The following is an 11,310-nucleotide window of genomic DNA, read 5'->3' on the forward strand; positions in this document are numbered from 1 at the left end:
GGCGTCCGAAATGGGCTAGTCCACTGGGTGCGAGACCACCAAGGTACTCCGGTAGGAGACCAGCATATTTGAAAATGGCGGACGCTTCGAAAAAAACAGAGCTGTTTTGACGGACAAATTTTGTTTTCTCCTCGCTCTTTTTCCGTATCACGTATGTTTTATTATCACCAACTAGTGCAGGTAAGATTTGTGTTATTTTTGGGCCATATAAATGCATAAAGCAGCATATTAAGCACCTCTTTTCTTATGATTCTTAGTTCTTGTAAATTTTCCCCTAGGCCTCATCATGACCAGTGTTATGAGCGGTAAAACCCAGCTGGAATTCCAGCTTCCCCCCGGCAGCAATGGCATGCTCCGTTACCATGGTAACGTGCCGCGTTACCCTGGCAACCGTCCGCCGAACAGCAGCCATACCAGCCGACCTTTTGCTCTTCAGAAACAGAACCAGCTGGCCTTCAATGTCAACATGGCCGCCGCAGCAGACAGCCTCACCAAACGGTTAGTAGTAGTAGTAGTACTACTACTAGTAGTTACTGTAGTAGTAGAAGTTTAAGTAGTAGTAGTTTAGTACTAAGTAGAAGTAGAAAGAATATTATAGTAGTAGCAGTAAGTAGAAGTAGTTGTAGTAGTACTGTAGTAGCAGTAAGAGTAATAGTCATTGAAGTAGTAGCAGTAGTAGTAGTAGAAAGAACAGTAGTACTAGTAGTACCATGGAGGTAGAAAAAAGAGATTTCTACCTCCATGGTAGTACTAAGTACTAGTAATAGTAGAACCACTAGTAGAAAGCAAAAATTGTAAGATGCTAGTAAGTCGTAAGATGTCTGAATTATAATTTCGCTAAAAAACATATCCATGCTCCTTCTAAGTAGCCTGGTTACCAAACCTATTATAGCTCCCGAGTCCTACATCCTCGCTATTTGCGGAGAGGATGTAGGACTCGGGAGCTATAATAGGTTTGGTAACCAGGCTGCCTTCTAAGTTCTAGTATGTATGAAAACATTATAATGAAGTTTCAGATTTTTGTACCCTGGTGTATATACATTAATCATCTATCATTATCAAAACTATATTCCATTTATCACAAAGGTACCGAAAACCTTCAGCAGTTGTGGTTGAGAAACTCGGCACTTCGCCAACAAACAGAAACGAAAACAGCCCCGCTTCAATCAGACAGATCTCTCTGCTTTCCCAAGACAAGCTTTCCCAAGCCTTATTTCTCGCGAAAAGGGACGTTTCCAACGCAAAACGGCGTAGAAACGACCAAGTGCTCACCATGGCTGACGTAGCTGCAACAGACTCAGTTTCAAGGCAAGACAGCGAACAAGAAAATAGCGTTGATGTCACACAAGAAAGACAAGTAGAGCGGATCAGAACTCAACAACAGGAAAGAAACAGGGAAGTTACACAAGAAAGAAAATCGAAGAAGACTTCGAGAAAAGCAACATCTGAGAAGTTAGTAGAAGTGTCACCACACAAGCAGAGACGCCAAGACATCCCAGCCTCACCTGGCCTGGTTCTTAGACTGGCTTCAGACTCACCTGTGGTAACACCTGGATCACCTGGAGACAGGCAGGCGCGACAGGTTTGTTTGTTTGTTTGTTTGTTTCTTCTTCTTCTTCTTCTTATGTACTGCTGAGCCCAATTTGCATTGGAATACTAGCAGCTGTAAATGTGTTACTTACACACACATAACAAGTGACCGGTACAAATAAAAACAAGGGTAACTGAAGGAGGGGACACTAAGGAACGTAAGTAACTGAATCTGTGGGTGTTTGTTTGTTTGTTTGTTGAGATCTCTATTAGTATTGTAAATTCCATACTATTTTTACTGGAGTCCAGCAACATAAAATGACATAACAATAACAATAATTACTTTTAGCAATAATGATAATAAATAAAACAGAAAATTATGCTGAAATTATGACAAACTTGAAACAAAATCAACATCATAGTGAAATAAAAGTGCATTGGATGCTAGAGGTCAAATAATAGAAATAATATGTCTGAATATGAAAGTAATAATTGATGTACTTGTCCAATCACAGGTGGGGAAACTCCAGAGGGAACTACAGAGGTACATCAGGGAACTGGAGGGGCACCTGAGACAAGGTGTGTTTGTTTGTTTGTTTGTTTATTCATGAAATAACAACAAATGATTTTATTTTAAGATCAAATTTAACTGTCTTACTTAGTATATCTATTGTCATTTCAGCTAGTAACTATGCATGATTGTTGACTGTATGAGTAGTTTAGATATTTTTAAACATCACGTGTTTTTTAAGAAAGTTCCTGTCAAGTTAATTAATTATGTAAATCTTGGAATTAATTCCTAGTACTGCACACTAATTGTTAAGTAGTGCCCACATATGAAACCTGACACCCCGTATCAAATTCCCCGACCCCAGGTCAGGTTCTGAGTCCGTCCAAACGAAAACGACGCGGCAGTGTGGAGAAAATTTCTGACACAGAGGATGACCCTCGAACAGAGGTCAGACGGCAAGAACAACTGACCAGGGCAGGGAGGATGGTCTACACACTTCAGCATCAGGTGGGAGGGATGTTTGTTTGTTTGTTTGTTTGTTTGTTTGTTTGTTTGTGTTTCCATGGAGGTCGGATGACAGGAACAACTGACCAGGGCTGGGAGGATGGTCTACACTCTGCTGCATCAGGTGTGGCGTGTTTGTTTGTTTGTTTGTTTGTTTCATCAAAATAACTTTGCAGCTGTGGGATATATAGGTTGGGATTACATACAATGTAATCCCAACCTACTGTGGCATATACTTTTTTAATACTCTACTTTGATACACAATTTTCTATATAGGAGGTTTAAATACCGTTTGAACTACCTATGAGTATGACACCGTGTTTTTTTTTCTTTTCCAGATCGCAGAGGTTCAGCAGGAGCTGAGCCGACCAGCCAGCGAGAAAACTAAGAAAGCCAGAAAGGTTTGTCTTTTCATAAAACGTCAAATTGTCAACTGTATACAGTTTTTTTTTAATCGAGATTTCAGGTCTTTTAGTCTTGAAGAGTAAATTGAAAGTAATACTGACATTATTAAGTTAAACGTAGTAATTTTTGGATTTCTCTTGTCATTATTTCTGCAGAGGTAAAATATTGCATAAGTAAAACATCTAGACTAAGTATATTTGTAGCAAGTATCACAACAGACTTTGTTTCAAGTTAAAGCTAATCTTCTTGAGCTGACAAACACACTTTCACTTTTGGTCTAGACCCAGTTGTTGAAGAAACTTGGCTCAGCGCACCGAGCAGCAGTGAAAGTTCTTCAGGTGTTCATACAACAGTTACCTGATCAGTACAGTGGGGGAGGGGGGCTGCCACCTGTCTACCAGGTACGTTTGTTTGTTTGTTTGTTTGTTTGTGAAAGTGAAAGTTCTTCAGGTGTTTGTCCAACAGTTACCTGATCAGTATAGCGGGGGAGGGGGGCTGCCACCTGTGCACCAGGTATGTCTGTTTGTTTGTTTGTTTGTTTGTTTGTTTGTTTGTTTGTTATGAACTTCAGTGAGGATTTCTTTATTGTGTAAAAGCACAATTTAGTAATATTCAGTCACGTAGTTCTATGCCTGAATGGGATAAGATCAGGCACAGTTCTGGATAGTCTCTATTGTACCCAGAACAGGCACGGTTCTGGATAGTCTCTGTGTATCCAGGAACGTAGGTTTGCCCCAGGCACGGTTCTGGATACAGCAGAGTCTGACATACATGTTATAGCACGTCAGCAGAACGTACTGCGCCTGCGCAAAACCAGTCTGGAGCAAATCCCAGATTTTTCAAGATTTCCGTTGAATATATGGTCAACGTTGCATCACAATTTAGCCTGTTGCAAACAATATTTTTTCAGACACAACTTTTAGAAACTGTTACTACATGTATAGCCTGGATGCCAGACCCAAAGCACACTGGACACAAAATATCTCAGTGTGCAAGGGTCTGGCAGGGTCTCTTAGGAAAGGCTCTCGAGCATAGGGAGGAGAAGCTGTGATTGATGACCCCTCACACCACAGGTAGCCTGTTACATGGTATCACCATTGGTCGGTAGGAGACAATCTTGGGCTCAACAGTTAATCATTAACCAGTCAACTTTCTAGATGTATTTGGAGTTTATTTTCCAAAATAACAGCAAAACTTAATTTAACAGTAGAAGTAGTGTACAACCCAGGCTTTCCTGTTTGTTTAGGTAACAGTCCTCTAACACATTAGGACAAAATACACCTTATCTACAGTTTTATCTCATCTGCTGGTGAAGATTCAAAGATCCAGCTGGGACTCTTTAACCAATCATAGCAGAGGTGTAAAATTGCTTCCTGCTGTGCCACCAATGGGGCCTTACGCTCAGATACTGAGCGTTCGAGTGGCAGGTCTATCTGACCCTACCAGACCCAGGCTCACTGAGATATTTGTGTCCAGTGTGCTATGGGTCTGGAACCCAGGCTACTACATGTACAGACAGGATATTAACCTTATTTGTGCAAAAATGACCTTATATGAGACGATCTGCTGAAATGCTATGCATAATGTATTATAGGTTTCACACAGGTGCAGTACGTTCAGCCGATGTGCTCATTTTTTTGGTTTTCTCCCCTAGGACCTTGGTCATGTGATCAAGCAGCTGTCGCAGCTGTCAGCACAGCTTCAGGTGGGGTCATCCGAGGTCACGTCTGCGGAAAATCTACTGCACCTGCTGGGGAGGGCACAGGTGATCCTTTGTTTGTTTTGCTTCTTTGATAAACCGCCTGCAACAGTTTTGTATTGAAAGCTATACAAGACTGGACTGTAATAAGATAATAATATTGGATCCACTCATACTGGGAAGGACTCCTCCTTAATTACTCTGATAAGTGTTACAGGATCTTAGTAACATGTTTTACATCATTGCCCCGCATTTTTAATCTTCAGTGAGTTGAGGGAGGGAATAGGCATAAAATGCCTTTCCCAAGGGCACAACAGTGGGCCTTCCCAGGGATCTGAACCCAGAACTTAGATTCTGAGTCAGTAACCCAGAACTTAATACCACATTGCCACCAAGTTTGGATAGACAAAGTAGTATATGTAGAGTCTGAGTGTGTCCAATTTGTGGGGAATGAAAATTCCCTAGTAGTATGATAGATTCTTCAACATTCTTATTCTGCTGTTTTTATGATTTTTTTTTTCTTTTTTGCTGTAGCTGAAGCCTCGGACAGAACTCCCAGCACACAAGAGGGCACCTGAAGGTCATACAAAGGTCAAGACAAGACCAAGACGGCCAGTCTGGAAGGACAGACCAGGTCCCAAACTGCGGCCGGCCCACCGACTTGAGGACGACATTTCACAACTTCTGCACCAGGAGAAGGCTGAAGGTTCGTTTTTTTATACACAGAAACTTTTCTGTGGTCACACTAACAATGTCTGATGAATCTGTAAGATATGTGCTCAATATATGAGAAAAACAGCCATTCAACTGGATGGATTTCGAAAACTACTTCCGAATCTGTAAGAATACTAAGATATGCCAAAAAACAGTTACACAAGCAACTGAATATGATTGTGGAAACGGTCAGTACTGTTAGATGTTGCTTAACTACTAGTATTTTCTTGTCTATCTTCACCATGTGAGAAAAGCTGTAGTTTAACATATCAGTTTCCTCTGACTTTCTTTTGAATCCTGAACTGGCTTTTTTCCCTGCAGTTAAGCTTGTTTCTGTTTTTGTTATGTGTTTGGAATTTTTTTTTACTTTGTTCTCATCAAAACTTGTACATACGCCTGTGCATTTCAATCTCTCGAACCAATGTGTTTGTCCAGGTGATCCTTATGTACAATCTCTCCCCTGTGTTTGTCCAGGTGACCCAGAGAGAGAAGACATTCTCCGTGCAGGTATCGCTTCCTTAAGGAGGACCAGTGCCAGGAGACCTGCAAAGGGACCACGTCTTGGATATCCTACCAAACGGACGGGAATCGTGGGATCTCCAAAGTCAAGGGTACGGTTGCTTCCAGAACCGTGCTTTATCCAGAACTGTGTGCTTTATCCAGAACCAGCTTAAATATCTACAATTGTCCTTTATCCATTATCCAGAACTGTGTTTCATCCAGAACCATGCTTTATCCAGAACCGTGCTTTATCCAGAACTGACACAGGTGCTTTATGCAGAACTGTACCTTATCCAGAACCGTGCTTTATCCAGAACTGTACATTTGTACCTTATCCAGAATTGTGCTTTATCAAGAACTGTGCTTGATCCAGAACTCAGTCCTTTATCCAGAATGAACAGTGTCTAGGCACGGTTCTGGATAGTCCCCGCGTATCCAAATGTATGTTACAGATACACAGAGACTATCCAAAACTGTGCCTCATACCATACCATGTACATTGTAAACAAAACTGCCTGATCCTAACCCTGGATCATTCTTGCTGAATTTTAGCAGTCAATACCATGTACATTGTCCCTGCTCAGCCATCCTGTGAAAGCCAGTAAAAATTGTGGTTTATTTATGTCATTGTTTGTTTGTAAACAGAGGACGCCCCGGCGGCCGCCCAACTCTCCTATAGGAGAGCATACGCTCGCGTCCTTGGCAAAGGTGAAACCACCACTACCATATATGGGCAAGGAGAACAGGACACCCCCATCCAGCCCTCTTCCACAGCCAATCAGGTTGGTCAGTTTTCTAACCAATCAGGTTGGTCGATTTTCTAACCAATCAGGTTGGTCGGTTTTCTAACCAATCAGGGCAGTCGGTTTTCTGGCCAATCAGGTCAGTGGATTTTCCCAACCAATCAGGTTAGCTGGTTTCCTAACCAATCAGGTCGGTCAGTTTTTAACCAATCAGGTCAGTCGGTTTTCTAGCCAATCAGGTTAGTCGGTCTTCTAACAAATCAGGTTGGTCAGTTTTCGGTTGGTCAGTTTTCAGTCAGTTTTTTAGCACTACTGCAGAACAAAACATTAGAATTACAATGCAACTTACAATTCTTTTTGTTTTTTGACAGGTACAGAGAACAATCATTATCGCCCAAAGGGAGTCCCCTCAACCCCCACAAGAGCCCCAGGCTGATGTCAGGTGCAAGGAGAAGTCTGGAGTATCGAGAACCTTACCGGAGAAGAAGGGAAGAAATATCCGATCCTTCCAGACGTCCAACAACGTCTCAAGATGCCGGAAGGAACCTGGACTTCTTGGAGACGCACAGAAATCCTGAAGACAACCGTTCAAGACATTCTCCAGACTTTAGAAGGAATGTAGACTTAAGGGTCATGTACGAAAACCCAGACATAGAGAAGACGTGCCAAGAAGTACCTGAAGGTGCCTCAAGTCGTCTTAGGGCCTCCTTGGGGGCTAGAAGGAGCCTGGACATGGAGGGTGTACATGGGGGTTACCGGGATGCTGGAGGAAGGGAACCCAGGGATGTGCATGGGGGTTACGAGGAAGCTGGACGGTTGGAACATAGGGATGTGTATGGAGGTTTTAAGGAAGCTGGAGAGAGGGGAGGAGAATGGAAGGGTGTGTATAGGGGTTTCCAAGATGCTGGAATGAGAAGAAATGAACCCAGGTATGATGGGCAGTATTTTGACAGAAGGAAAGAGCTAGGAGATAACCTGCCCACCTTAAGAAACGGGATCCTCGAAGAAGTGATTGAGGACACGTCTCGGGAACTGCAGAGGTTGGAAGGTCAGAGGTCAGCCCGACAGGAGGCCATGGCTCTTCAGGACATGTCGACCTTGAACAACATTCTACAGAAACTTCAGCTGGTGGAGGTCAGTTTGTTTGTTTGTTATGTTTACCAAAGGAAAACATATTGTTTTCACTCAATTTCTTCCTCCTCTTCTGTTCCAAACACTAACCTCTGACCTGGCCAATGACATGATTTGTTGACTTCTGTCACCATGGTGACTGGTGTTGGGTTACACAATGTTGCAATTTCATGGTCTGCTCTGCTCCTGTTACCATATACTAGTAGTACATGTATGTGAATGTGTTTGAGTAAGAATTAACAGGGCAGACCATGTCCGAAGGTAAACATTATGCATTTGCTTTGCAAATGTTACTTCTCTAGTTTGTTTTGTTTTATTTTTTAGCTGACAAAAGCCTGACATCAGTTACTAAAAGCATGTACCTCAAGTTTTCCCTCCCCGTGTTTTGTGGTTGGTAATTTGAGACCGTTGACCTTCAAATGACCTTTCTTACCCAGGAGGAGGAGGAGGCCATGCGGAGGAGGTGGATCAGGGCCGAGTATGCAAATGAGATGGACCATATATGGACAAGATACAGATCAGGTATGCAAATGAGCTGGACCTATTGTGAGAAAAATTTACTTAATATCATTTACATACATAGATCTAATACATTATAAGTAATGTGATACATAAATCTATCTGTCAAACAACAACTTTTTATTAATCATTTTCAATTAAGTGACTTTCAAAATAAAATACTAGTATCTTACTTTTGTATGTAGGTGTTTTAAATGGTATTGTTTATCATGTGCATGTCCTTACTCTCTCTAAAATTCAGTCCTATTTGTGATGTCATCACAGGTCAAGAGGCGTGGGCACCAAAACCCTCCAGCCAATCAGCACGCTCGCCTGAAGGTCGTTTCCATGACAACGCGCTAGAGTTGCTCTCATTCCGCCAGGAGAGTGTCCCGTCAGGTGCCCTGCACACCACAGCTGTACAGCCAGGTGTGATGAGACATTCCACAGCTGTTCCAGGTGCAGCAGGTGGGACACCTGTGTGTCTTTGTTATGTTTACTGAAGGAAAACATTGTTTTTGCTCAGTTTCTTCTTCTTCTTCTCCAAAAAGTGACCTCTGACCTGACCAATGACATGATTTGTTGATGTCTGTCACCATGGTGACTGGTGTTGGGTTACATAAAATGTTGCAATTTCATGGTCTGCTCCGCTCCTGTCACCACATGCTAGTAGTACATGTATGTGAATGTGTTTGAGTAAGAATTAACAGGGCAGATCATGTCAGAAGGTAAACATTATGCATTATGCATTCTCTAGTTACCTGGTTGTCTTACCTTCATCATCGCATTCATTCATTCACAGCTGCACAGCCAGGTGCCAGACATCTGCCAGCTGTAGCAGGTGCACCACCTGTCCTGCTGTTCACACCTGCTGCCCAGATGCAGGACCTCCGCGCGTACAGGCGAAGCTTCGACCAACACCGGCGCAGAACCAGCCACGAAACCGCCGGAGAGTTCAACCCTTGGAAACTTGTTGACCAGTAGGTTCTACTTAGTACTTACTTTATCCTTCCGCTTATGCCTGGTGGGGTGTCGCGGGGAGATGTAGTTGACGTTCCACTGCCAGGTGTGTGGCCTCCCGGAGTGTCATGCCGTGTGCGCTGAGGGTCTCTGCTACTCCATCCATCCATCGGGAGCGCGGTCTCCCTCTGGCCCTTACTCCTGAGTGCCTGGCAGTGTAGGCCCTTAGGGCTGGCTGGGTGGTCGGCATTCTCATCAGGTGGCCAAACCACTGAACCCTTTGTCTGGCAATGAACTGGAGAACTGGTTTGTTGCCAACCAACTGTCTGATGACTTCGTTTCTGACCCTGTCCCTCCTTGTCTTCCCTGCTGCTCTTCGTAGACACCTCATCTCGCAGCTAGTGAGTTTCCTCTCCTGTGTAGGTTCTACTGCAGAGTTTCCATGCAGACATTTCACAAACTGATTATGTCTCAGTAATAATTGTCATAATGATTACAGTTCAGTATCCAATGATGCAATGAAACGAGTTCTTAATGAAAAGGATTCATCAAAAATGCACTATTTTATCATTTTCTTACTGTTTTTTTATCTATTTTTTCCCACCAGACTTGCAGATGAGCTGATGGAGGATGTTCTGGATACGGTCGTCATGGAGATGACTGATGCCTGTCAGGAGTGTGTGGAGAATGTCTACAGGTCAGAGTTCACGTGAAGGGTCAGAGTTCACGTGATGGGTCAGAGTTAATGCAGTGGATCAGAGGTCATGTGATGGGTTAGAGCTCGTGACGGACCAGAGTTCACGTGATGGGTCAGAGTTCATATGAAGGCTCGAACGTCATGTGATGGGTCAGAGTTCACCTGAAGGGTCAGAGTTCACATGATAGGTTAAAGTTCACATGATGAGTTAAGAGTTCATATGATGGGCCAGAGTTCATGTGATAGGTCAGAGTTCATGTAATACGAATAGGTCAGAGTTCGCTTGATCGGTCAGAACGTCTGTAGGTCAGAGTGCACATGATAGGTCAGGCCAGGCTTCACCGTGACATAGTCTTCATAGACAGATGAACCAAAGTTAAATTTTGGAGAGGGAATTTCTATGCATTTTGTTCTTAACTTATAAGATGTTTAGCCTTGGAGTGATTTTTCAGTTCATGTGTAGCTACATTCTGTTATTTTACCAGTTTTCATCTTCTTCATCAAAGATATTCTTGTACCTTTTCGTCATGTTTTACTTCATGCATCACGCTAAGTATATAATGGAAGAATTTCTGCAGTGACTGTATAATAGTATAATATAAATACAAGAAACTGACAATGGTTAGAAATACTGCTCACATCAGTAACAAACTGTGCCAAAGAAAAAAACCTAGTGAGAGTTCCACCTCTGTAACACCCGTTTGAGGTTATTCATAAATCAACAAATTGTTTTATGAATGGAAAATAACTGAAAAAAGTTCCCAATAATATCAATAATCAGTTTGATTTTTTTAGTTATTAGTAATACAGACTGTCTACAGTAATGCACATGTAGGACTGGATTATTCCTATTATGCAATGAAATTAAAAGAATGGTGACAAAGTTGTGCTTTTGTTGTGTTAATGTCTCAGTGATTGCTTTAGAAATATGACTTACATGTAGGATAAGACTGAAGTCTGGACCTCCAGCACCTGAACTTGGACAAGATTAACCCACAGGACAGAGACAAGTGGCGTGCTGCCATCAAGCCCACGTCTAACCCTCGGAAGACGGGGAACAACAGACGATAAACCGGACAGTGAGTGAGAGAGTGTGGTTCTCGGATTTTTTCATTAAAAAATACGTAGCGAGGGTGGGGAAAAAATAAAAACAGGTCTAGGCATCCGACTATAACACTAGATGCTATGAAAGGAGCCATGCAGTCAACACAAAAGGCTGGGTTGATGTTTAAACAATGAATTTTGCACTTTTATTCAAACCACTGCATTGCTTGGCGGGGAATATTCTGACATAGTCATAATCACAATTGTTACAATACAACAAAATCAACATTAAAAAATACATCTCATTTTGAAACAGACTCATTGGCATTGATGCCTTTCAAATGAACTTATAAAAATGAAATTATTTTTATGC

The 11,310-nt window shown here is 42.4% G+C and overlaps 1 protein-coding gene across 1 annotated transcript; it reads left to right on the forward strand.

The window, feature by feature from the left end:
* Positions 1 to 29: 29 nt before the first annotated feature.
* Positions 30 to 10,765, forward strand: LOC109465806 (protein moonraker-like). Its single transcript, XM_019763249.1, has 15 exons — positions 30 to 180; positions 279 to 498; positions 1,087 to 1,582; positions 2,046 to 2,109; positions 2,406 to 2,548; positions 3,232 to 3,351; positions 4,629 to 4,715; positions 5,184 to 5,283; positions 5,838 to 5,974; positions 6,510 to 6,646; positions 6,979 to 7,741; positions 8,176 to 8,260; positions 8,522 to 8,704; positions 9,039 to 9,216; positions 9,804 to 10,765. Exons 2-15 carry the CDS (start codon positions 287 to 289, stop codon positions 9,907 to 9,909), a joined length of 2,811 nt encoding a protein of 936 aa, XP_019618808.1. The 5' UTR covers positions 30 to 180; positions 279 to 286; the 3' UTR covers positions 9,910 to 10,765.
* Positions 10,766 to 11,310: the final 545 nt, after the last annotated feature.

This window comes from Branchiostoma belcheri, unplaced genomic scaffold (genome assembly GCF_001625305.1).
Source record: "Branchiostoma belcheri isolate BF01 breed outbred unplaced genomic scaffold, Haploidv18h27 scaffold158, whole genome shotgun sequence".
NCBI lineage: Eukaryota > Metazoa > Chordata > Leptocardii > Amphioxiformes > Branchiostomatidae > Branchiostoma > Branchiostoma belcheri.

Coding starts and splice junctions, on each gene's coding strand:
- LOC109465806 (XM_019763249.1), top strand. CDS start 287: ATGACCAGTGTTATGAGCGGTAAAACCCAGCTGGAATTCCAGCTTCCC. Junction 2,110..2,405: donor GGAGGGGCACCTGAGACAAG/GTGTGTTTGTTT, acceptor CCCCGACCCCAG/GTCAGGTTCTGAGTCCGTCC. Junction 5,284..5,837: donor AGTCTGGAAGGACAGACCAG/GTCCCAAACTGC, acceptor GTGTTTGTCCAG/GTGACCCAGAGAGAGAAGAC.